Genomic DNA, 27,590 nt, shown 5'->3' with positions numbered 1-27,590 from the left:
CATTTCACATATCGTCTATGTACAGTTTTTAAAGCCTTTATTATCTTTTTGTATCTTTCCTACATGAAACACGCGATTTAACGAACACTACGGCCATCTGTGCTTTCTTTGGCTCAGACTTCGATGAGTGCAGTGTGTATGGGACCTGCAGCCAGACCTGTACAAACATCGACGGCTCCTACACCTGTTCCTGTGTGGAGGGCTATCTGCCGCAGCCAGACAACCGTTCCTGCAAAGCCAAAAACGGTGAGAATCAACAGAAAACAGTTTTTAGACAAACAGCTGGTAAATCTTCATTCAGATCTGGAGGTCTGCCATTTTCAAGTGACGGGAGGGATCCTACGCAGTCTTGAAAAGTATGGAATTTGATCTATATTATAATATAATATTTATAATATGATTTAAGTATTAACAAATCTAAGCGTGAAAAAATGTTTGAGTTTTTCAAATGTATTCCTTATTTTACTACCTTAAAGGCCAAAAAATGGAATTTCTGCAAAAGGCTTTATATATTGATCTTTATATAAATAAATAAAAACAATCCCTTGTGTTTTGGTCCAGGTTATTGTTGTTTGGGCTTTGGCTGACCAAAGGATTTTCCTGGTGTGAATCTAAACTAATTCAGAAAATAAAATAATAATAATAATAATCGCCACTTTTTTGGCCTCTAGCCCCCCCTTAGGACCAGGTTTGAAAACTGGACCGGTAGTTCTGGCTTATGCCAAACAAGTTTCCTTCAAAGTCTTGATCCTGAAGAGCTAATTTAAGTTGGTCTAGATGCCAAAATAAACTATGGAATAGGCCTTTACCTCACTGCCAAATTGAAAGCTGATTCCAGCTTTTTATTGTCCCTTGATTTTTGAAACATATAGTTAATAAAATCTGTATTGGGAAAGTATTTTATACTCAGACATCCATAATGCTTGAAATACTCCCCTAAAAATGTAAAAAGCTGTGTCTTAAAAGGTTTGTAACTTTGAAATGAAAAATGTGCAGGTTTTAGGAGCTCCGTGTTGCTCTCATTATGCCCTTGGGTGTTTAAGAGAAACCGTGCACTATATAAATTATGCAAATATGTATGAAGAGTGCTGGATGAAAGAGAACCCCTGGTGGAAAAGTGTGGATCATTTCATGTCCCTCCTGTCAAGTGTTGGTAATATCTATGCTCTGTTTTCAGTTCCGGTGGATCGGCTGCCGGTCCTCCTGATTGCCAACTCTCAGAACATCCAAGCCACCTCCCTGAGCGGCTCCACGGTCCACAGCCTTCTGTCCACCAGCACCAAACAAACCACAGCTATGGACTTCCTTTATGCTAAGGAGACGGTCTGCTGGATCCACGTGGGAGACTCTCCCTCGTCCACACACCTTAAATGTGCATCGATCCCGAATCTGAAGAGCTTCATGGAAGAAAGAGTCATCAACATCTCCTTCAGCCTTCATCGTAAGCAATGTTTATGACTTCAAATAAAAAATTTAAAAATCATTTATACAACTGATGGACTGGTGACCTGTCCAGGGTGTACCCCGCCTCTCGGCCACAGACTGCTGGAAATAGGCACCAGCTTCCCTGCGACCCACTATGGAAGAAGCGGCAGAAAATGACTGACTGACTGACTGACAACCAAGCGAACATAAACAACTGCTCATGGAGCTTATTCTGCTCTGAAACAGCTACAAACACATTCACAGTTTTAGGTTGTTCACATTCAACAAAAATGTGACCTACGCTGGTTTTTAATCAGAGTGGTATAATTACAGTTCTTATCAAAGATTACATAAACTCATCGTCTGCATTAATGGCCTTGAACCATTCCTTTCTCATTGTGGATCAATCATAAATACAACATAAATACAATAGATACAACCTCAGTGGGTTTTTAAACACAAGTATTGGATGCTAAAGTGTTAATTTAATGTGGATGTCTCTTATCCACACAGGTTCAAATATTTACATACACCTTCACTAATATTTTGTCCCTCAGCAAATTACGCCTCAGTGATAGTCTTTTTATTTTTGCTGGTTTCTGGGCATCGACCCAAGTTTTAAGCATAGTCCAGTGGAGTTGAGGTCAGCACCGGTCTAGAAGTTTTATCTAGCCTACTTTATCGCTTCCAAATCCAGTTTTGATGCAAGTTTGGAATCTTTGTCCTTTTGGAACAAATGTATCAAATTTCAACCATGTCACTATTCAAAGCAGTTCATTAGTAAACCAGGCAGCACAATAGCCCCAGAGCACAATGCTGCCACCACCATGCTTGACAATTGGTGGAATGTTCTTTAGTTTCTAGGCCTTACCCTGACTCCTGTAGGCAATATTTCATCACTTTGGCCAAATATGTCAGTTTTTATCCCGTCTGACCATTAGACCTTCTTCCAGTAGACATATTGCTTCACAGTTTTGGCAGCTGCCATTTTCAGTTGAGCTTGTAGGTGTAAATTTTGGTCAGTCACTGTGGACAATGACACTGGTGTTCCGGCAGTTTCCAGTTTAGCCTTGGCCTTTCCTGAAAAATGTAACCAGTTATGTTTTATCTAAGAAAGGGTCAATTCGGTGATATCTGAACACAATTTGATTTGTAAAAAGGACAATGGTCCCAAACACGAATAAAACTAAAGGCCAGGCCCGTGGCAGGAAACCAACCTATACCTAATAAATAGAGTGGTCAAATATCCAGAGTCATGGCAGGACCTTCCACATACCTACAAATACATTTGTAGGTATGTAGTTTAAATTAAAACGTCTGCTCCACATTCATGTCTTTTTCAAAAAATTCCTTGTATGATGGAATTTCCTGTGAAATGATTGAAACACATCTTTTAAAACTCCAAATAAACATTTGACAAGAAATGTGAAAAAGTTAATTTAAATTAAAACATTAAGGTCCTTAAAGTGAAATGAAAGCAGACAATTCGTTGCTAAAGACTTAAATAGGTTTGAGACAAAGTCAAATAAGAGGAAAATGTACTAAACTGTCTCTAAAGCCAAATTGAGCACAAACCTCTTGAATAGACACCCTGGGACTTTCTGCAGCCCCGTCTGCAACCTGTGAGTCATAAATATTATGACAGCACATTAAAAGCAGCTGTTCTTTTCCACAGCTGAAGTTTCTTTTCACAAAAACACTGGCGAGACTTCTCTCCCGTAAAAACGGAACCTAGAGAAAGACAAAGAGATCTAAGAGGCCAGATCGAGTGCAGACGTGTGCACTTGCATGTTTCTAGCTACGTGCAGCTCAAAAAACACCCACACCCTGCTCCTCTTCCCACCCTTTATGATCCCTCTGCTTCTCCAGCGAGGTGTTCTTTGTCATGCCGACGCTCGGCTGCTTTGTCCAGCTTGTCTTCAGTAAGCAAGTAGACAAAGAAGCCGTGTAAAGAAAAATCTTATCATGAAGCCTTTAGGGAAACAAAGTGGTTGACAGAATGTTATTGGTCCCGTTTATCTGCAAACACAAATCAGAATTAAATGAAAATTAAATATTCTCAACTCTATTGTCTGCTCCTGCTTCTCCCTGTAATCCCCTAATCCTCTCACATAGTTTGCATAAAAGAGAAGGTTAAGGAAATGAAATCAAAGGAATTTCTATTGACACACCATTGTAAGTTACTGTATAGAGCGGGATTTTGCTTAATGAGTGAGTGAGTGAGTGAGTGAGTGAGTGAGTGAGTGAGTGAGTGAGTGAGTGAGTGAGTGAGTGAGTGAGTGAGTGAGTGATTGAGTGAGTGAGTGAGTGAGTGAGTGAGTGAGTGAGTGAGTGAGTGAGTGAGTGAAGGAGCAGCGGAAGAGGACGGCTGATGTTGGTTTGTGTGTAAACCTGCATTGATGTGACAGCAGACAGCAACTAAGAGAGTAACTGTCAGCATGTGCTAGAAACTAAAAGCTTTGGCCTGTTTTACAGGAAAAAGTTAAAAGTGTTGGAATACACCTGGCTGAACTTTCAGTATGTTCCACTTCAGAGTTTTACACCACGTTTCAAGAGCAATTGTAGATTCATGTGTTGTTTGGGGCCAATAAAAAGGGTTTTTATGAATGATGTATTTTTTCTTAATAAAGTACATTTCTGAAATGATTTCTTTAAAAACAGTCTTGCAGGTACAATGAAAATATTGTTTATTTTCATTGTAGCTGCATTAGAATTAGAAAACACTGAACTATTAAACATGGCTTATATCATTTCAGTGAAAAAATGTTCTTCAGTTTCTACCTTTCTACATTTCTACATGACATTTGATTTCAGTATTTTTCAGTTCTGGATAAATGTAGAAATATAAATAATGATTATGGTAAAAACATTCGCATTTCTACATCTTATTCCCTATCTTAATTGTCTAAAAGTTGTCCTTCCTTCCTTCCTTTTTTTCAGTTGACTTTCCTACCTTTCTTCATTCTTTAGTTGTGTCCTTCCTTCTTTTACTCTCTGTCCTTCATTGTACCCTTCTTTTCGTCCATCTTTTCTTGTGTCCTTCCCCTTTCATTGTCTTTCACTCCTCATTGTGTTCCCTTTGCCTTTTAATCATTTTGTTATTCCTTTCTTGTGGCCTTCTTTCCTCATTTCTTGTCATTCACTCCATGTACTTCCTTCCTTCCACCTTGTGTCCTTTCTTTCTTTTGTCTTTTCTTGCGTCCTTCTTACAGTTTATTCTTCGTTGTATTCAATATGTTTCTTTCCTTCATTCATCACCCATTTTCATTTTGCTCTTCCGACTTTGTATCCTTTCTAACTTTCTTCCATATTTGCTTCCTTCTTTCCATCTTTCCTTGTGACCTCCTGTCTCTCCCTCCATTCTTCAATCTTCTTGTGTCCTTTTAACCTGCTGTGCTTTCATTTGTCCTTCCGACCATCCTTCCATCCTTACTTGTGTACTTGTTACTTCTTTCTGGCCATCTTTGTATCCTTATTTCCTTTTATCCTTGTTCCCTTGTTTGTTTGTTTCCATCTTCTCATCTTTCCTTGTATCCTTTTGTTCTTACTGTCTTCCTTGTATCTTTCCTTCCTTTCTTCAATGTTCCATGTGTCCTTCCCTCTACCCATCTTTCTTGGTGTCACTTAATCTTTACTTGTGTCCTTCCATCCTTCTGTCCTTTCTTTTGGCCTTCTGTCCATCCCTTCTTGTGTCCTTTTTTCCTCTCTTCTGGCCATTGTTGTGTCCTGCCTTCCTTTCTTGCTTGTTTCCTTCTTTCTTCCCTTCTGATCTTACTTGTGTCTTTTCTTCTTCAGTTTTTTTTTCTTGTGCGCTTTTTCCATCCTTCTTGTGTGCTTCTTTATATCCTTCTGTCCTTGCCTGTGTCATTTTTTTCCCTCCCATCCTTGTGTCAATCTCTACTTTTTTCCATATGTCCGACATTCCTTCTGATCTGTCAGTCTCTGGTTTTTGTAGGTTCCATATCTAAAACCTGCCTCCTATAGAAATATCTGCCATAAATGCCACAAAATGAATGTTTGCTATCCTTACACTTGCTAATTTCTCCTGCTTCCAGCACATCAACTTTGAAGACATGTTCAATTGCTGCCTACTAGGACCCACTGACTAACAGGTGCCTTATATCCTGTAGCCCTAGCTGCTGCTTATACACTATTGAACCATTTATTCTAATCCATATGTTTGCTGATGCCGTGACTACCAGGCAGCCTTGTTAGTGAGCACAACAACAAGACAATTACATTAGTTTTTCAACTTGCAACTAGAAAATGGATGGGAGCCTTCAAAGATTTGAGTTCTGACTTCAAGGCCAAATGTTGTCGTTGGCTGTATTTAGTTGTTTGTGCAATAATAGTGTGTCAGTATTTAACCAATCCCAGTAACTAAATCAATTTTAATAGATTACACTGATCCAAACCTAGTTCATTAATATAAAACAGCAAAACTACTATTGTTGTTACCAAAAGTAAATAAATTAAAAAGCTTTCTGTTGCCCTGCGATGGACTGGCGACCTATCCAGGGTGTACCCTGCCTCTCGCCCATAGACTGCTGGAGATAGGCACCAGCTCCCCCGCGACCCACTATGGAATAAGCGGTAGAAAATGACTGACTGACTGAGCTTTCTGTTGCATAGGTTTGCTAATTACTGAGTGCAACGGCCAATCTGTGCTCAAGGTTGAACCTTAAACGGTTTTCTTTTTGAAGCAGAATTTTGACTGGGAGAGAAAATCCTGCACTAAACAGAATGAAATGAAAAGCTCACAATTATATTACAGCTTGTTAAAAAATTGTATTTTAACTGGAGCAATTTTTTCTCGTCTTGTTCGTAGTCTTTTTGTTTCTTTATTTTCAAACCAGCTTTGCAAACCAAGCAGATCTGCAGAGACTTGTCTCTTTTCATATGCCCTCTTTGTATGGCTGCAGATTCAACACGACAGGTTTTACTTACGCTGTAGGTCAGTGGTGAAATGAAAAGTCCAAATGATGACAGCTTTGTTTTCCACGTGCTTGCACCTTATAGCATAGAGTTCATGTGGAAGTATAGTTATTTTGTTTTTTTTATTGCACATAGTATCAGAGAATCTCAGACTGGGGGAAACTGTGGTATACAAGAAAGTTAAAGCTCATTTGGTATGTATGTTTAAATCCTGCAATCATCCTTGGCTGTCTCAACAATATAGCAACAGTTTTCTTGGGTTTAATAATATATCTAATTATAATTAAAAGCCAATAGTTATTACTGCTGCTGTGATCCAGCTGCTCTTACTGAAGATTTGGCTGCTTACAAGTGATGCATCAAATCAAGGAGGAGGAGAATTTGCAGGAAATTCCTGCAGTCTCATCTTAATTCTCCTCGCCTGTCCTCCAAACACATTGACGCCTCCACTGACACACTGCAGCTCTTGAATGCAGACTCACTGACAGACTGACAGACGCATGTTTGAGTCCCCACACACCGACAAAATGCAGAACTGACTGCTTTGAGGAAGGAGGACAGGATGTGCACGACAGATGATGAAGGTTTAGTTTGGCTGAAGTGAGGAAGTAATAAAAGGACATCAAAACTGCTGCATTCAAGTGAAAATTTTGTGACCTCAAAGTCAGTCCGTGTTGGAGTTTGAGAAAATAATCTATGCTTAATAGTCCTCTTTGATGGTATTGAATGTCAAGCCATCTATCTAACCAAAACAGGTGCTACACAAGAGCTGAAGAACCTGGTAGATGCTTGGAGTTTTATTTTTAGGATGACTGAGACAAGTAAGGACCTACCAGATGCTTAATAAAATACTTATGATCAGCATGAAAATAACGCAACTGTTCCTCATCTTCTCCAGTAAAACGAGTCCCCAGACATAAGGGTTAATCTTTCCATCACAGTCCGACTGTGAGAGAGGAGGAGGTTTATGCAGCCAGCAGCAACCAATGGCAGGGATGAACATTACAGGAAGTTATGTTGGAGTGACTCATGACCTCAGTATGCCACAGATGAGCAGTCCAGATGTTTGCCCTCCCCCTCCTTGCTCTGTCTTTCATAGCATTCACTTCTACTATGTTTTTTTTGGCCTCTCTGTGTACTGCCACATTTATTATTGTTCCCAATTGTTTATATGTGTATTATTGTGATAGTGTGCTGCTTGAAAATATGAAATTCCCGAACCACCTTTCACTGTAGTTACAGCTGCAAATCGGTGTGTGTTGGCTTTCTTAAACGATGCGCTTCTTCTTCCATAAAGTGCTCATTTCTGGAGAGCACGACTAATATTTGTCCTTTCAACAATTTCGCCTAAGTTGTGGATCTCTGCAGTTCCTCCAGAGTAACCATGGGCCTCTTGGCTGCTTCTTCGATTTTACGAAGCCAGTCTGTCAGTTTAGACAATAAAAGAAAAGGATACTTGGTTTTAATAATTTAAAAAAAGATGTGGATAATTTTATATAACAGAGTGTAATTTAATCTCAGCTTAATTCCGTCTCTTATGTGAAGACCCCAGAGGTATGTTAGAGAAGAGTAGTGAACAAAAAGCATCATGAATACCAAGGAACACATCAGACAGGTCAGAGAGAAAGTTGCAGGGAACTTTAAAGCAGGGTTAGGTCATAAAACGATATCTCAAGCGTTAAACATGTCACTGTTTAATTCATTATCCAACAATTGAAAAAGTGCAGGCCACTGTTAAAAAACAAATTCTTAGAAATCATTCTGACGGCCACATATAGTGCCGGGCCACACTTTAGACACCCCTATGTTAGAGGCGTAAGACTGAGACTTGATGGTTGATGTTCATAGACGCTCTCCATTCGATCTGACTGGGCCTGAGCTGTTTTACAAAAATAAATGGACCAAATGTTCTGTTTCAATATGGGCAAAGTTGGTGGAGGGTTGACATTGGGTGGCTGAACACAAATGAAAGCTTTTTCTAATTTGAAAACCATGTATTGTTTCCCCCTCATGTTACAATGATGCACCTCTTTTGTAGTAGTCTTTAACATAAAATCCAAAAATGTGGAAAGGTTACTACTTTTGCAAGTTCCTGTGTGCAGCGCAACTCTTGTGATCAACTCCCAGTCAGTACAGGCTGTCTTGTTTATACTGCCCTATTAATATGGGCACCAGAACAAATCAGCATGCATCATTCATTTCCTGCCCTGTTCTATTTTGTTCTGTTACAGTAGATCTAAAAAAAAAAAAACTGCTTTTATCTATCAACGTACAGGGGTTGGACAATGAAACTGAAACACCTGGTTTTAGACCACAATAATTTATTAGTATGGTGTGAGCCTCCTTTTGCGGCGAATACAGCGTCAATTTGTCTTGGGAATGACATATACAAGTCCTGCACAGTGCTCAGAGGGATTTTAAGCCATTCTTCTTGGAGGATAGTGGCCAGGTCACTACGTGATACTGGTGGAGGAAAACGTTTCCTGACTCGCTCCTCCAAAACACCCCAAAGTGGCTCAATAATATTTAGATCTGGTGACTGTGCAGGCCATGGGAGATGTTCAACTTCACTTTCATGTTCATCAAACCAATCTTTCACCAGTCTAGCTGTGTGTATTGGTGCATTGTCATCCAGATACACGGCACTGCCTTCAGGATACAATGTTTGAACCATTGGATGCACATGGTCCTCAAGAATGGTTCGGTGGTCCTTGGCAGTGACTCGCCCATCTAGCACAAGTATTGGGCCAAGGGAATGCCATGATATGGCAGCCCAAACCATCACTGATCCACCCCAATGCTTCACTCTGGGCATGCAACAGTCTGGGTGGTACGCTTCTTTGGGGCTTCTCCACACCGTAACTCTCCCGGATATGGGGAAAACAGTAAAGGTGGACTCATCAGAGAACAATACATGTTTCACATTGTCCACAGCCCAAGATTTGCGCTCTTTGCACCATTGAAACTGACGATTGGCATTGGCATGAGTGACCAAAGGTTTGGCTATAGCAGCCCGGCCGTGTATATTGACCCTGTGGAGCTCCCGACGGACAGTTCTGGTGGAAACAGGAGAGTTGAGGTGCACATTTAATTCTGCCGTGATTTGGGAAGCCGTGGTTTTATGTTTTTTGGATCCAATCCGGGTTAGCACCCGAACATCCCTTTCAGACAGCTTCCTCTGGCGTCCACAGTTAATCCTGTTGGATGTGGTTCATCCTTCTTGCTGGTATGCTGACATTACCCTGGATACCATGGCTCTTGATACATCACAAAGACTTGCTGTCTTGGTCACAGATGCGCCAGCAAGACATGCACCAACAATTTGTCCTCTTTTGAACTCTGGTATGTCACCCATAATGTTGTGTGCATTTCAATATTTCGAGCAAAACTGCGCTCTTACTCTGCTAATTGAACCTTCACACTCTGCTCTTCCTGGTGCAATGTGCAATCAATGAAGACTGGCTACCAGGCTGGTCCAATTTAGTGATGAAACCTCCCACACTAAAATGACAGGAGTTTCAGTTTCATTGTCCAACCCCTGTATATCTACATTGTATTCAGCCTTCCTCCTCTCTGGAAACAAAGATGTAGCTGAATTACACCACCTAAGGTTTACATTCACTAAAAACTAAGCAGTGATGCTCAATATAAGGTACATGAGGGCTGATCTCAAAGCTGTCACTAAAGTCCTCTCTCCCTGCTTGTACTGTCATCGCTACAGTACCACTGCTGCTCTTGCATACCAGGCTGACTCTGGGCTGAAATCTCCTTATGAGGTTATATGAACTCAAAAGGCAAGCTGGTCAGCACATTTTCAAATCCTCTTTTCCCTCAAACACTTTGGTCAGCTTTAAGCTTCCCTTTCTTGTCTATTTTCTCCATTTTCATATATTTTTACTTGTCAGTTTGCTCTTTACTCCCTCAACCACTTTTATTTTTCCCCTCCTCCTTCGTGGCTGTATGATGGGTTTTCTTTTGTCTAGGGAGGATTTCATTTAAAAATCAGTGGCAACAGTTTAGAAGGTTCAAAGCAACATTGGCTTCAATAAAAAGGATTGGATTTGGATGTAAAACAACATTTGGTGTGTGCAAATATGTCCACTTCTCTTTCATTTAGGTTTAAGTTGTGTAAAAAGTAGCCTGAATGTGTGTTTGTGTTTTTTGGAACGAGACAGAACAGAGAGATGAGGACGAAGACACAGAAAATAATCTGTTTTGCAAGAGGATGGATGACTAGGTGAAGAAGGCAGCTGGTTCTGTTTTTTTAATTATGCTATGCTTTCTTTATAGCATAGTTTCAGACAGACAGAGCTGCACTTAATGAATCCAGACTGTATTCCCGCCTCTGGGAAGCAATCTGAGGGGAGGGATGACGCAGCGAAGAAGAAAAGAACGGGAGCGCAATAGAGAAGTTTTCTGATTTGCTGCAGCCATTTTTGTTCACAAACAGAGCAGAAAAGGCAATCTGAGTGCAAAGAACGGATATATTTTAAACATACTTTTCTAAAACTGCACACTCACCTTTTTTCTTTTACTCACTTTACTAGCTTTTTTTTGGTTACCAACTCAGTAAATGTGAGTTACTGAGCACCTGGAATCATTTAAGCAAATACTGTCTGTTAAAAACTTGCAATCAGTTTCCAGATTCCAATAAATCTCAGAAATGTGTTGTACAATAGCCAGCTTTCCAAGTAGAGATATGATTTTTTTCCCCTCCCCTGTATTTTCTCACCTTTTTCTCCATTTTTCTTCCATCTTGCTGCTTTTTACTTTAAGGCAACATTACTTTAACCTAAAAATATTTGACATTGTTCATGTTTCCATTGCTGCTCAGAAAAAACGCAAGAGGTTTTCTAAAACCCAGAGTGCTCCTCTGGACATACTCTCAGTTTTATTGGTCTATAACATATACTTTTATTCAAACTCTTTTGCTGAGAAATGTGCTCCATCATTTCCTGCCGTAATGTTCTCCTTCCCTGGTCGGAGAAATGGATTCTCTGGTCTCCACTAAAACACCACAAGGACTGGATCAGCCTGGAAAACAAACCGCCGTGCTGGACCATCATCCTTAGCACTGAGCTTTGCACAAACAGAAGAGCCTGAACAGTATGACTGTAACCTGAGGTGTTTGTGTGTCAGAATAGCTCTGTGGAGAGCTGAGCTGGCAGCAGCTGTGAAAATACGAATCCTTGTGGCTCGTGAAGCCCTCCTTCCAACATTTTTCTTGCACTTCTCCTAAATTCTCTACTGTATGCAAAAGTATAGTTTTCACCCACTGGATTTTTTTGATATGGGACATATGGGCAGTTGCCCTGGGAGGCATTATAAAAAGACGCATGAGTATCAGATAAAAAAGTATCAGATAAAACAGAAATATTTATCTGTAAAATGTGTTTTTAGCAAGTTTTCTATTGCTTTTATGCATGTGAAGTCAATGGGGAGTTGGCACCCTGTGTGCTGGTGTCCCCTGCTTGCTGCTGAGAATAGTTACTTTGCTTACTTACTTTGTGCGTGACTGCATTGGATTTAATCCCATCCCAGAATGTAATTCTCCTCACTTTATTTGATTGGGGGCAGAAAAAGGAAGGGCTCATCCAGGGCAACATTCATGCAAGAACTACCAATGTTTCCCTCCCTCATGCCAAGAAAAAATGACAATTCCCTTAAAAATCCTCTTATTTTTAAACGTGATTTACTGGCAAATTTGAAAGTACTTTGGTACACATTATAAAGCAGTGATGAGAGTGCAAACGATTCAGTTTGCAAGTGAGAGCAGCTACATGCATCATGAAGTTTCTGGTTGCCCAAGAAAGACCGCTCCAAAGGAGGACAAAGCATTATAAAAATCATATGACATCTGCAGCTTCCATCCAGACATAGGTATTAGACTACAACTCCAGATGTAAACACTGCCTGGATACCTGGCAACCCGTCTGTGGGTTCACCGTCCCACTCTGCTATTAACGCCAAAGCATAGGTGTCTTGGTTTCAAGTAGTGTTGCAACTAGGAGCCAAGGATTGATCATTAGTGGCATTGCTTATTGTTGACCAATTGATAACAGTTTTACCACTAATGATGGTCGTATGTGTGAATGTAGACAAAGAGAGGAAAGAACTGATACTGTCAATGCTGTAAACACTGGTGTTACTCCTTGCATCATGGTCTAGGAAGCCATAGAATATGATTACAGGTCTCTTGAGATAGTGATTCAGGGGACTTTGAAGAAACAGCACTTTGTCAGCGATGTTGACCACCTTTTGAGGTAGAACAACATTAACAGTCTTTCAGCAACTGTTTGCACATGACTGTCACATGCTGCCCAAGCGGCAGCAATAAACAAGGCCAAAACGATCCATGGAAGCTTCTTTTTATTTTGGTGCCATATGTGTTAACAAACCACCAACCCCGAAACAATGGTTGACAGACTGCTGAAATACAAATTAATCTAAATTGGAAGAAACCATCTCTAGGACTATTGCCAGCACAATAATATTTACATAAATAAATAAGGAGCAAACAAAACTATACATTTACAAACTAAACTAAAAAACCTTATTGCAATAATTACTACAAGATCAACATATAAAGCATAATCTAGCTATAATCATAATCCAACTCACCCTACAACTCAGTGAATTACACGCCCAGACACACACATTCCAAGCAAACAAATAAACTAAATGAAAAACCAGTTTCTGTATTGTTATTTAGCTGTGCTGTACATATGTGTTTTTACTAATAAACATATTGTTCTACTATATAAATGGAACAATGGCTCATTGTTACAATGACATTTATTTCTATGAGTTATGTTGAGGTGTCCTGATCTTTCCTCAATTGAGCATGAGTGAGATCAGTTCAATGTGAACTTTGACCCAGCGCTGATGTGCTGGATCACGACGGCTGATTTGTTGAAGAAACAGTGGCTTAATGACTCAGTTCCATGACCTTTTAACAGAAACTGCTTTATTTCTTTCCCCCACTACTATTACGACCAGGACTGAGGACCCAAAATTTCAGCCAGACACAAGGTAAAAAGTTAAAAGACTTATTTTGGTCTTGGAAACAGGAGTGGCACCTCAGTGGGAAGGTGGCTGATCCGGAAGCTTCCCAGAATGTCCGTGCGGGGGCGTCCCGCTGACTGATGTTGAATTGCCGACTGATCCAAACTCACCGGCTGGTTAGCTGATGCTGAGGCGGGAGCTGCGACAGGCCACTTGACAGGGGACTGAGCAAAAACAGGGACTCCAGGCAGGAAGCTCAGGCAGACAGATCCAGGGACTGGGCAGGGGCATAAATCCAGGGGCAGAAACAGAGTCAAGATCCAGGGCTAGAGACATCCGATAAGAGCCGGCAAGAGGGAGAAATCTGTGAAACAAGATGAGGTCAGGAAACGTGATCAGGCAGGTATAAACGCTGGATATTTACTCACTCTAGAAGCTTTCAAAAATCTGGCACCTTCTGCCTGCCAGATGTTTAATATAGGTTAATGCCAGAGGCTGAATAGGTTAATGGCATGACTGTGAATGCGCTGCAGCGCAGCGGCACACGGGTGAAGCAGATGAGCTGATTGCTGACAGGAGGGAGAGGGGAAAGCAGGCAGATGGGCCGGAATCATAACAGTAACCCCCCTTCAAGGTCCGGCTCCTGACGGACCCCGAGGCTGATCGGGATGGAGGCAGTGGAAATCCCGGACGAGGGACTTGTCCAGGAAAAAACGATGAATCCAGGACCTCTCCTCGGGACAGTATCCCTCCCAGTCCACAAGATAGTGGAGCCCACGTCCCTGCCGCCTAGACCGGAGGATGCGGCGGACAGAGTAGACAGGACCCCCAGCCAGAAACCGGGCGGGAGGAGGGGGCCTGGAGGTTGGCCCAAGACGGGGCACAACGCAGGGCTTGATCCGGGATACATGAAAGGTAGGGTGGACCCTCATGGATCGAGGTAACTGGAGGCGAACAGCCACTGGGTTCACAACCTTGGAGATGGGGAAAGGGCCAATAAAACGAGATGCCTACTTACGGGATTCCACCCGTAGGGGAAGATCCTTAGGGGACAGCCAGACCTTTTGGCCCACCTGGTAGTCTGGTGCGGGGGTTTGACGGTGGTTGGCCGTCCTGGACTGCACCTCCGACATCCTGATTATGGACTTCCTAGCCTTCCTCCAGACCCAGTGGCACCTCAAGGCAGCGGCGTGGGCCAAGGGAACTTCGGCCTCCTTCTCCTGGACACTGAACAACGGTGGCTGAAAACCAAACACAACATGGAAGGGGGAAAGACCAGTGGCACTTGACAGGAGGGTATTGATGGCATGTTCTACCCAAGGTAAATTGTGTGACCATTTAGTACGGTCAGACTCACAGAGAGCATGAAGTTTGGTATCCACCTCTTGATTTGCCCTTTCGGTCAGTCCATCGGACTGCAGATGAAATCCGGAGGATAAACTAATGGAAATTCCCAGCATGGAGCAGAATTTCTTCCAGAAAAGGCAAACAAATTGTGGTCCTATGAAACTATGTCCGTGGGCAACCCATGGCGGCGGAAGACCTCCCGTGCCATGACCTCCCCCATCTCCTTAGCTGAGGGCATCTTCTTGAGGGGAACCAGATGAACCATGGAAAATCTGTCAATGACAGTTAGTATGACCGTGAAACCATTAGAGGCAGGCAAACCTGTTACAAAATCCATGGCGATGTGAGACCAGGGACGAGATGAGATCGGCAAAGGCAATAACAACCCAGCCGGTGGGCGGCGTGACGGCTTGGCCTGGCAGCATTGGAAACAGGCGATGACGTAATCCATGATGTCTTTGGTCAGAGAAGGCGACCAAAACTGGGACCGGACCAGTTGAAGCATCCTGCTGATTACAGGGTGACAAACAAACCAGAATTATGGCAGAACTCTAGTACCTTAGGTATGAGGCGCTCCGGGACCTCTCCTTCCAATTCCAACATAGTTATGGACAGCTTGTCGGACTCTGGGAGATTAACTCATCCTCACCATTGGTCATTGACTCAAAGGGCTCCTGTGTTCTGGATATGGCATCTGGTTTGCTGTTCTTGGTCCCGGGCCTGAAAGATAGTGTGAAGTTAAACCGTCTGAAAAACAGAGCCCACCTGGCCTGCCGGGGGTTAAGGCGCTTTGCAGACTTAAGATACTGCAGATTCTTATGGTCCGTCCAAACTAGAAAAGGTTACTTGGACCCCTCCAGCCGATGCCTCCACTCCTCTAGGGCCATCTTGACAGCCAGGAGTTCTCGGTCCACCACATCATAGTTGCACTCCGCCTGAGATAATGTCCTGTAAACAAAAAGCACAACGGTGAACACGACCTTCAGGGCTCCTCTGGCTGGAGGGGACCGTAGAACTGGAGCAGTTGTAAACATGGTCTTGAGCTTGGTGAAGGCTTTCTCGGCCACCTTGTTCCAAAAAAAATCTTACTTTGGAAGACGTGAGGGCATGGAGAGGGGCCGCAACCTGGCTATAGTTCAGAATGAGCGTCGGTACAGGTTTGCAAAACCCGAGAAATCTCTGCAATTACTTGCGGTCTGCAGGAGAGGGCCACTCCATGACTCCCTTAACCTTGGAGGGATCCATGATTACCTTGTTGGGGGAGATGATGAATCCGAGAAACAAAGTAGTGGTGGTGTGAAATTTACACTTTTCAGCTTTGACAAACAGATGGTTTTGGAAAAGGCGGAGGAGGACGGCTCAAACATGACTCCTATGGGTTTCTAGATCTTGAAAGTAGATCAAGATGTCATCGAGGTAATAGAAAACAAATTGCCCCACCATGTCCCTCAGTACATCATTGACCAAAGACTGGAAAATAGCAGGAGCATTGGTCAAACCAAAAGGCATGACCCGGTAGTCATAATGACCAGTGGGGGTGTTGAAAGCGGTCTTCCATTCATCTCCCTCCTTAATACGAATTAAATGGTAAGCATTTCTTAAATCCAATTTGGTGAAAATCTTGGCTCCTTGTATGTGGTCAAAGGCAGAATTCATGAAAGGGAGGGGGTATTGATTCTTGACTGTGATGTCATTTAAACCCCTGTAGTCAATACAGGGTGTTAGGGACCCGTCCTTCTTCCCCACAAAGAAGAAACCTGCTCCGGCTGGAGAAGAAGAGGGTCGAATGATCCCAGCTTTAAGGAAGTCCTCCACATACTTCTTCATGGCCTGTAGCTCGGGCCCAAACAAAGAATAGAGACATCCCCTAGGGGGAGACGTGCCAAGAAGGAGCTCGATGGCACAATCATAGGGCCTGTGAAGTGGGAGTGCAGTGGCCCGAAACTTGTTGAAAACCTCCCTCAGAGCATGATATTCAGGAGGCACCTTGGACAAGTCTGGATATGTCTCCTCTATGGCGTTGTCAGGGATGACGTTGGTACTGGCTAAGGACAGACAGGTGGCGGAACAGGTCCTAGCCCAGCCCAAAATTTTGTTGGACTGCCAATCAATGTGGGGGTTGTGTTTCTTGAGCCACGAAGCTCCCAAAACAATGAGCAACTTAGGAGAGTTAATAACACTGAATGAGACCTCCTCCTGATGATTGCCACCTAGTGTCAGGTTAATCCTCTCCGTCAACAAATGGGAACTGTTCATGCTGTGTCCATCCAGAGCCAGAACATTATGGGTGTCAGATGTAGGGAAGAGTCTTATGCCATGACTCTTGGCGAAGTACTTGTCCATGAACTCTGTGTCTCTCCTGAGTCAATGAACACTGACACCTCATGAGAAACAGAGGAGATCACTATATTAGCGGGGAAGGAAAAGGAGGAGACAGACGTCGAACTACGATGTCTGTCTACAACTTCTCCTCACCTTTACTGAGCCTGGGCTTTTAACGGGCACTCAGCGGCAAGGTGGCCCTGACCCCCACAGTAGGGCTGCCGCGCAGGTGAATGGCATGACTGTGATTGCACTGCAGCGCAGTGGCACACAGGTGAAGCAGATGAGCTGATTGCTGACAGGAGGGAGAGGGAAAGCAGGCAGACGGGCCAGAATCATAACAACTACCTGGGTGCTTTTTTGTCTGTGACTGTAATTGTGTATTAACAGTTGGTTTTCATGATGAAGTCATACATTAAAAAAATCACAGACAAGAAGTGATGCAGCATTGATTTTATTAGCAGCACACATGTTGATTTGTTTCTGTTGAAATAGAGGCAGAGCAACCATGCAAGATATCCAAGTTTTATTAACCTAGTTGTAGATTTGGTACAGTTACAACTGTTATGCATGGATGGCATATTTCAGAGTAATCTCTCAATTTTAATAATAGATATGGGAAACTGCATACTAGCTTAAATTCAGTCTGGGCTTTTAGAAGATATAAATGCAGTGTGGTAAAAATGTATTTTACCCTGCTATGGATTTCTTCTGTTTTTGCTTGGTTTTGTCACACCTAAATGTTTCAAATCATGAAACACATTTTAATATCTGACAAAGATAGTTGGAGTAAATAAATATGATGATTTCAGTTATTACATCTAAATCAGATTGAAATATTGAGTTTGACTAGGCTGCTCCAAAACTTTTAACTCTTTTTGAGTCAGAGTGGAACCTTCTGCTGTGCTTTGAAGCATTACCTGCTGCATGACCCAAATGTGTTTGAGGTAAGGGCCACAAACTCAGGCTTCAATACTCTCCTTCAGGAGTTTCTGGTAGAGAGCAGTATTCATAGTTCAGTAATTGTGTTAAGTTGTCCAGGTCCTGAAGTAGCATGAAAGCCCCACTGCACTACCACCACCATATTGGATTGTAGGTTATGGGATGCGTGCCCTTGTGTTTACGATCTTTTTTCGTCTGTCAACAGAATATTTTCCTGGTGAGCGTTCATGATTGTATTTGGTTCATAGTAATTCATCCATGAATGCCATTTTTGCCTAGTCTCTTTCATACTGATGAATCATGAACATTGATCTTAGCTGAGGCAAGTCAGGCCTCTGCAGATGTTCTGTATTGTTTTGGGACATCCTAGATGAGTCCACTTGGTGCTTTTGAAGTAATTTTGTTTGGCCGGCGACTCTTGCAAAGGTTCATCTCCCAACACCTTAGAAATGGCTTTTACCTCTTCCAGACTGCTAGATGTCTATTATTTTGTTTCTCATCTGTTTTTTTTTATTTCTTTAGACCCGGGCATAATGTGCTACTTTTTCAGATCCTTTAGCCTACTTCATGTTGTCAGACAGGTTCTGCTTTAATGCTTTATTGATTTATATTCACATTTATTGTGACATAAAAGCAAAAACTGAAAAAAAGAAACTTTTTTTTACAGCACTGTACAAAGACATGGTGTCGGCACACTCGACCACACCTTGCACCTCCATTGTCCCCTTATATCCATTCATCCCTTGTGTTTTTTATTCCAGATGTGGAACAGATGGCCATTGACTGGCTCACCGGAAACTTCTACTTTGTGGATGATGTGGACGACAGGATCTTTGTGTGTGACAAGGATGGGCAGACATGCGTAACCCTCCTGGACCAGGAGCTGTACAACCCTAAAGGCATTGCTCTGGACCCCACCATGGGGTCAGTACTGATCTCTATTTCTCCAGCCCCATGAACCTTATCCTAATTTTTACTTTCAAGAAAGTTTCTGATGAAAACTCAGTCTCATGAAGGTGAATGGACTAATCCTGTCATGATTTGCTCTAAACATCTTATAAAAATGTGCTGGAGGGTAAATGGATGCTGGAAAGTTGGGATAACTGAGTACAGATGTTCCATTTGAGCTATGAATCTCAGACTTCGTAGGTTTTGAGTATAAATGTCAGTTTTTCTTCCAACTCTGTTGTTTATAGAAATGTGCTCAATCTGCATTCCTGTAAAGTTGTTCATATCTACAGTATTCAAAACTGTCAGGCTAAGTGAACAAATGAAAGTGCTGGAGATTTTGTTTTTTCCAGGAAAGATGAGTAAGCGTTTGTGAATATACAAAAGGGAATTTTGGGGAAATTGCCTAAAGTTTAGCATCTATTTATTCTTCCTTATATTAAAGGTTTTTTTGTGAGGTTTTCTGTTACATAACAAAAACATTGCTTATTAGCACATTTTTTGGGCCTGTGAGTGTGAGATGGTAAATTAAGTAAAAATATTCGGCTGCTGTGAGAAGCTTTCATCCTCTCATTAGGATCATGAATGTCTTATTATATTTGAGCTTTTAATGATTAACTTTAACCAAATAACAACTTCAATGAATTTCAAAAGAACAACTGGGAACACATATTTGAGATTATTGTGGATGTCTTCTAAGCCACAGATGGTCAAAAATATTCTGATATTGCTAAATATAGACATACATTCACATCAGTTTTGTTAACAAGTGGTGCAATGGTAAAGTTTAAGTTGTGATTTAAGAAGGAGAGTTGTAGATTCATAGAAGTTTGGAAAGTAATTTATTTCCTAATGCAGAAACCAATATAATTGTAGGCACCAGTTGTGCTTATGTGTCACCACTTTGCAAAGGCATAGAAGATTATCTAAAACAAAAACACTCGTTATGACGTCCATGAATGGTTCGAGAATATCATAAACTAGACAGTGCTGGAAGACCAGGGTCATTGTCCACAGTGAAGTGAGTTTTAAGTCTCCATTTAATGAGGGTGTCGGCCGAGAAAGATTCCCTCATTTCATAATTTATATCCTATATCATAGTTAATATCCCAAAGTTACACGATGAAGCTAGTTCTGACTGTTTTATTGAAAGAGATACCCTGGCCAAATAAGATACAACTCAAATGTCTTCCAGAAACATAGCTGTCTATGTCCTTCTGAATGTGCAGTAAAGCTACCTTTATATTTTAAGTGTCCCTCTTCCAGTAAGTCTGTCTGTCCTCACTCATTTCTGACTGTTTGATTCTGCAGGAAGGTGTTCTTTACAGATTACGGTCAGATCCCTAAGGTGGAGCGCTGTGACATGGATGGCCAGAACCGCACCAAACTCGTCGACAGCAAGATTGTGTTCCCCCATGGCATTACGCTGGACCTCGTCAGCAGGCTGGTGTATTGGGCTGATGCTTACCTGGACTACATCGAGGTGGTGGACTATGAGGGCAAGAACAGGCACACCATCATACAGGGGCTGCTGGTGAGGGGAGATTATCACTGTTAAATATTTGTATATGATATTCATTATGAGCTAAAAAGCCTTCCAACATCCTTTAGAGTTCCCCATCTACCCTTAATACATCTGATGTTACCCCTGAGTACTCCTGTAATGTGTTCTCGGCAAGTAAATTATGACCTGATGAATCATGAACATGATGTTTGCCTTTTCATTATGTAAGCTGAATAATGGTGTTCCAGTGCTGATGCTGTTAATGTAGCAGCGACGCTGATGCACAGTGGCTCTTGAAGCTTGTATTATCTGTGAGGATGTAAGAGCTTTCCTGTATTCACAGGCACACACACACACACACACACACACTCCAGATTCTTCAGTTTTGTTTTAGGCTATTGTTACCGTACACAGTGGCTTGCCACAATACAGCTTGAACAATGTCACAGTTTGTCCCATTGAAAACACAAACCTCAAAGGTTTTTTGGGGGATTTTATGTGAGCAACACAAAGTAGCACATAATTGTGAAGTGGAAGGAAAATGAAACGTGGTGTTCAACATTGATGTAAATAAAGGACTGAAAAGTGTTCATCTAGCCCCGCTTTATCCCTACATGAAATCTGGCCCAACCAATTGCCTTGAGGTCATCATGATAGTAAATAGAGTCTACCCGTGTGCTAGTTTAATCTCAGTATAAATACAGTTTAAATAGACGTACTTTGAAGGCCTTGAAATGTTTTTAAGAGAATGTTAGCCAAATATTTAAGATAGTTGATATTATAAATAAATATTATTAAGTAGTCTTATTTTATTAATCAGAAAACTATAGATGAATACTAAAACAAATCTATCATTATATGTATATATATTGTACTGCATCACTGAACTAAAGTGTGCAAACAGGTTTGCTTCAAACCAATGCAGGGGATCTTTTTTTCAAATTACTAAACACCTTTAAATACCTACTTTGACAGGTTGCCTTTAAAGCCAAATTACTGAACATTTTTTATGCCTGAGAAAAACTATGTCCATCTAATTGTCAATCTGGTCTTTTAAAACTATTTGACCTTTCACATCAACATGATTGGACTGCTATATTAAAAAGGTTAACATGTGTTTAGTTCTAACTAGACTTAACTGCATTATTATTATGATTGATCTATAATTCTAGGACTTAAATAAAGCTATTTTTAGTGTTTTCCATTAAGTGCCATCTCATCATACTCTGTCATCTTTTTTTCTTTTTAGATTGAGCATCTGTACGGGTTGACCGTGTTTGAAAACTATCTGTATGCCACCAACTCAGACAATGCTAACATGCAGCCTAAAACCAGTGTGATCAGGATTAACCGGTTTAACAGCACAGACTACCAAGTAGTGACCAGAGTGGACAAAGGAGGAGCTCTCCATGTGTACCACCAGAGACGTCAGCCTCCAGGTGCACATGAACACCTACACTGTCACACGTATTGCTATTCATCATTCACTCTAACAACCTCTCATGTTTTATTTTTACCCTGTCCTGGTTTCCAGTGCGCAGCCACGCATGTGAGGTGGATCAGTTTGGGAAGGCTGGAGGCTGCTCCGACCTCTGCCTCCTCGGGAACGGACATAAGACCCGGACGTGCCGCTGTCGCTCTGGATTCAGTCTGGGCAGTGATGGAAAGTCCTGCAAAAGTAAGTTGGGCTGCTGTTTGAGTAATTCAGGGTTCATCTTTCATTAGTACAAGTCAACAATCACTAAACCCAAAATGCCCTCTTTTTGTTGTTGTGGGGCTAGTTAAGGAGCAGTTTAGTCATCTCCTACAGGTTTAGCCATAGTTTCAGTTTGGCATTTGGAGTAAAATGTCTGAAGAACTAAAGTATTCCAATAGATTTATTTTTTTTGGTTTGATCCCAGATAATCTTAAAGAATCACCAACTGCAAGTTTTTGTCTTGCAAAATGTTGAGTTTTATGCAAAATGTCTGAATATTGGTGTTTTGCTAAATTTCAAGACACAATTAAAAATGCAGCAAAATAACCTGCTTTGATCACATGTAAATATATAGAAGGAAAAAAAACTAATAGGTGATGCACACAGGGTTTCTATGCAGTCTGGAAAAGTGTTGAATTTGATCTCAGTATTTTCAAAGTCTGAATAACTTTGAAAAACGAAAATATGAGTATGGAAGAAGATTTTCATTTCCTTCTTTAATCCTCCTATTTTCTAAACATTGTCTCCTTCTTTCCATTCTTATGTCACTCCTTTCTTCCTTGTATCCTTTCTTCCTTCCTTCCTTTGTCATTTCCTTCTGTTCTATCTAGTACTGCTTCCCTTTCCAAATTGTCTTTCCAGCATTGTGTCTTTCCTTTCCTTCGCTTCCCTTCCTTCCTTCATTCCTTCCTTCTTTCTTTCCTTCCTTCTAGTTTCTGTTTTTTATAATGATATTAAGTATTTTGTACAAAACAATTTTATACTTTAAAATGCATTTAACAGAAGGAATTACATAAAAAATGTGTGTGCCCTTCACACTTATTGGTACACCTGGTAAAGGTGTAGAAAAAAAACAAAAAAATAAATTTGTATTTTATTGCAACAGCATAATCTCACATTGAAAATGTTAGAAAGATCCATCATTTAATTTAAGTACATTATTTTTGTGTGGAAAAAATCTCTTGTTAGAAATAATTGAAATATTATGCTGTGTGGGGGCCTTGTTAGAGTCAGAGTAGACTCCCTGATATACTAAGTTTTGAATAAAAATCTTGTTGGCTCTCCCAGAAATCTGAAATCTGTCCTCATTTAGTCATTCAGCACTATAACGATAAAAGCCTTATGCTCAAATGAACACAGATATAGTTCAAAAGACACAAAAATGTAATTTCTTTTAATGTCTCACATCAACAGGGCTGTGATGTTTCTTTGTTTTTTAACTGGATATAGTGTTATACAATTGTAATGCTGCTCAATGGAGAACTTATCTCAGGGGGCTGAAAGGATTTGTGATATTTTAGCATGTGCAAATACCTCCATAGGCCTTTAGCACAGAAGCAAATACAAACTCTGGATCCGCGGATTCTCTGCTTTGTTAACACAAAACAAAGAACCTTGAGCTTTGAGGAAGGTTGAAAGAAAGAAATTATTAAGTCATTAAGCGAATCTAATTTCCACTTTGAGCTCTTGGCCTTATTCAGCTAATTGTAAACGTGTTTTACTATTTCATGCACCGTTAACAGCATTATTCATCTGCCTACTCCTAAAGCGGCAAATTGATTTAATCAAGGGCAACCTGTTGTCTTTCCAATTTGGTACAGCTGCATATCTCAGCTCTTTTAGTAAATATATGATTTGAAGCGACTGACTCAGCTATTAATGTTTTGATTTGGTGTCAAATAAAGAATAGTTGAAGTTTTAAGCCCTGCTTTGTCTCGTTTTGCTGCAGAGCCTGAGCACGAACTGTTCCTGTTCTACGGTAAGGGCCGTCCAGGTGTCATCAGGGGCATGGATATGAACGCCAAGGTACAAGATGAGTACATGATCCCGATCGAGAACCTGATGAACCCCAGAGCTCTTGACTTTCATGCTGCGAGCGAGTTCATTTACTTTGCCGACGCCACGAGCTACATCATTGGGCGACAGAAGATCGATGGAACAGAGAGGGATACAATTCTGAAAGAAGGTAAAGTCACAACAGACAACTTAGGTAAGGCTAAATTATATGTCCGCAAGATTTTAGGATGCATATAGAGGAAAAATATTTAAATTAAATGGGTAGCTCTACTGGTGAAATTTTCACCAGTTTTAGGTTAACTGTATCTTGCTAACATTGTTGGTCTTTTAGGATTGCACGCTTTTTGCTGCTGCAGCAATTTACAAAAATAGACAAGTAACAGCAATTCAGCATTTTGCCTTAATGTTTGCTTCAGGGATCCACACAGTCGAGGGTATTGCTGTGGACTGGATAGCCAACAACTTGTACTGGACAGATGACGGGCCAAAGAAGACGATCAGCGTAGCTCGACTGGAAAAGGCTTCCCAGACCCGCAAAACCCTCATCGAGGGGAAAATGACTCATCCTCGTGCCATTGTGGTGGATCCTCTTAACGGGTAAGGATGCACAGACAGGGAGAGATGAGGTTGGTGGGAGAGAGTTCGATGTTTCTTGTTCCGCTTTAATCCAGAGCTGCAGTTGTTTTATCTGTTTGGATCAAGTGAAAAATCTAATGCTCCTTTTACAAAAAAGATTTATTTTATTCATGTTGGTGTTTATCTCTTAATTATATCCCACAGAGAGGCATTTATCATGTGTTCAGTCTGTGTTTTTGGCTGTCATTATGATGAATTTTGATGCCCCCTTTGATAATCACTGATAGATTTTCTCCAGCAGATGATCCACATGCAGCCATATCTATCTTTTGCAGGTTCAAACAGCACCTAATCTTGGTGTGCATGGATGTGTCTTGTTGATAAGAAGTTCTCGGCTGTCTTTTTATAATCACATGTTTGTTAACACATTGTTTGGATTTGTAGTGACAGCATGATGTGTGTCCGCGCACCTCCCAGGAGAAAGGCCCTCGCTAACACTAATGCACGTAATCCATCAGGCTCAGAAAGAGGGAGGGTGGAGGGACGCTTGGTGAAAGGAACGGATGAGGAGGGGACAGGTTGAAGAAAGAAAAATGAAATGTTAATGGCTATATCTGCCATATTCCCATGAGCTAAGGTGTTTTCAGACTGCTGGGAGCTTGTGACAGAGCTTTATTTGTACATCAGTGATTTGATTGACAAATCCTCAATTAATGATAAGATATTTTTTATTATTATTTTTTTTTTGCCAGAGAATGTAATCCTCACCGTATGCTTTGAAGATTTACTAAAGCTCTAAATATATTTAACACCAGGCAAATATTGTGTTATAATCAATAAATCCACGAGTGACAGTGACTGCTGTGTGCTTCAGGTGGATGTATTGGACAGATTGGGAAGAGGACCCCAAAGAGAGCAAGAGAGGCAAAATTGAGCGGGCTTGGATGGACGGCTCCAACAGAAATGTCTTCCTGACCAGCAAAACAGTGCTGTGGCCCAATGGTCTCAGCTTGGACATCCCGCAGGGCATCCTGTACTGGGTGGATGCCTACTACGACCGGATCGAGATGGTCTACCTCAACAGCTCCGGGCGAAAGGTCCAACCTCTTCATCATCAGAATGTTTTTACAGAAACTCTCAGTCAAATCAGAACTAGGATTCTGTCCAGAGATCAACTAACAAAAGAACTGAAATAATCTGAAATGTTCAGTAAACTTATTGCTTTGAAGTGTTTTGTAGCTTTTGTTTGTCAAAGTTTAATACATTTAAAAGAAATATTTCGGAAACTAAAAATAGAATGATTATTTTTGCAAAAAGGAAGTCCAATGTTTTTTTGGGGTGAGGTGTGAATACTTGTTTAGAGCCTAAAACAGCTGCCAGCTGGATTATGCAAGACACTACTTTAACACAGACTGATAGACAGAGCCGCTTCAACAGAAGAATGTTTGAAGTGGCTCCAACTGATGGCAGCCCGACCTTCTTTTTGATTAATTTGACTAATTCAGTTATTTTACCACTTGTGGACAATAAGATTGTAAATAAAACTTTGAGCTTTCATTACGAGATGGTCGGACAATCTTTATGTTTACAAAAGAAACAACAAAAAAAGGTCTTGTCATGCCAAAAAAGAGACATACCCTCTAACATCACTATGCATTTTACACACTTCATCTGAGTATTGAAACCCCATACAATTTCATAGGCACAACAGGACTTGACATAAGAAACCCAAATTAGTCATGTTTAAAACTAAATCAAATGCATTATTAGGTGCACCAATAATACATGGCCAGATAAGAAACAGTGTAAGCTTAAGTCATCATCTTTTTTCAATAGGCATTATGATGATAAAACAAATATGTTCTTTCTGTAAAAGAGATTACTGTATAAACCACCACTAAACTTTCCCATCTGGTTACTTTCCTGCCATCAGACAGTGTACGAAGGTCAAGAGCTGAACCACGCCTTCGGTCTTTGCCACTATAAACACTTCTTGTTTTGGAATGAGTACCGAAGCGGGAGCATTTACAAACTGGACACCACCACTGGCACCACCACTCTGCTTCGCAACGAGCGCCCGCCCATCTTTGAGATCCGGATGTACGACGCTCAGCAGCAGCAAGGTTGGTGGGCAAGATGTGACATGAAATGTGAAGTTCAAAGTGTTGAATCGCTACTTATTTATATCCTCTAATCTGCAGGTACTAATATATGTCGTGTGCACAACGGAGGCTGTAGCAGTCTGTGTCTGACCATACCAGGGGGCAGACAATGCGCTTGTGCAGAAGACCAAATACTGGACCCGGCTGACAACATCAGTTGCAAAGGTACAGTGGTAATTTATGGGAGAAAAATAACAACAAGAAAATAATGTGGATACATAAATGCACATGTTTGATTAAAAAACTTTGTTTGGGCATGGCACTGGTTAAGCGCACGACCCATATATAGAGGCTTCAGTCCCCAGCGCGGTCGTCCCAGGTTTGAGTCCAGGAGCCGGAAACATTTGCAGATGTCTTCTCTCTGCCCCCATTTCCTGTCTGCCTACTTTCAGAAAAAATAAAGGCCACAAAAAACTTTGTTTTGGTTTTAATAGATTACTTAGTCTTTTCAAATCAAAGTGGATCAGCAAGGTACTTCCTAATGTGGCAACAATTGCCCACCCTTCTTTGACAAAGTGCTTCAAATCTGCTTCATCTCCTGTGCACAGTCTTTTCCAGATCATTGGGTTCAGGTCTGGGTTCTGGCTGGACCAAAATCGTAATCTTCGTGTGGTGAAGCAGTTCTTTTGTTGATCTGCATTTATTCTTATGGTAGTTATTGTGCTGAAAGATGAAGTTCATGTTCAGCTTTCAATCAGAAGCCTAAAGTTTTTTTTTTGCCAACATTGAATGATATTTGGGGCAGTTCCCTAATTCCCTACACCTTGACTAACCTTTGCCCCAACCAAGCAAGTTGCAGGAAACAATAAAAAAATCTGGAAAACTTTTGTAAGTGCAACTGACAGATATGTCATACCTTTTAGCTTGTGTTTTTGCACCCCCCTTTCTAATGCCACCCTGAACAACCATCCATATGGCCCATCTGTAACAC

At 41.2% G+C, this 27,590-nt stretch overlaps 1 protein-coding gene across 3 annotated transcripts in view; it reads left to right on the top strand.

Annotated features, from left to right (window-relative positions):
- Positions 1 to 27,590, top strand: part of LOC124856714 (low-density lipoprotein receptor-related protein 1-like) — a 149,324-nt gene that overhangs the window by 65,155 nt on the left and 56,579 nt on the right. For all 3 annotated transcript variants that reach the window (XM_047347470.1, XM_047347471.1, XM_047347469.1), the window contains exons 5-15: positions 118 to 246; positions 1,178 to 1,441; positions 18,738 to 18,900; positions 20,236 to 20,458; positions 21,678 to 21,867; positions 21,963 to 22,106; positions 23,854 to 24,090; positions 24,338 to 24,518; positions 25,372 to 25,594; positions 26,431 to 26,620; positions 26,699 to 26,824. In XM_047347470.1, coding sequence (XP_047203426.1) covers positions 118 to 246; positions 1,178 to 1,441; positions 18,738 to 18,900; positions 20,236 to 20,458; positions 21,678 to 21,867; positions 21,963 to 22,106; positions 23,854 to 24,090; positions 24,338 to 24,518; positions 25,372 to 25,594; positions 26,431 to 26,620; positions 26,699 to 26,824 — 2,070 coding nt within the window. The remainder of the gene's footprint in view (positions 1 to 117; positions 247 to 1,177; positions 1,442 to 18,737; positions 18,901 to 20,235; positions 20,459 to 21,677; positions 21,868 to 21,962; positions 22,107 to 23,853; positions 24,091 to 24,337; positions 24,519 to 25,371; positions 25,595 to 26,430; positions 26,621 to 26,698; positions 26,825 to 27,590) is intronic.

Source organism: Girardinichthys multiradiatus, chromosome 20 (genome assembly GCF_021462225.1).
Source record: "Girardinichthys multiradiatus isolate DD_20200921_A chromosome 20, DD_fGirMul_XY1, whole genome shotgun sequence".
Lineage (NCBI taxonomy): Eukaryota > Metazoa > Chordata > Actinopteri > Cyprinodontiformes > Goodeidae > Girardinichthys > Girardinichthys multiradiatus.
Note: the sequence above shows the minus strand (reverse complement) of the source record. Positions and strands in the feature narration are given on the sequence as shown.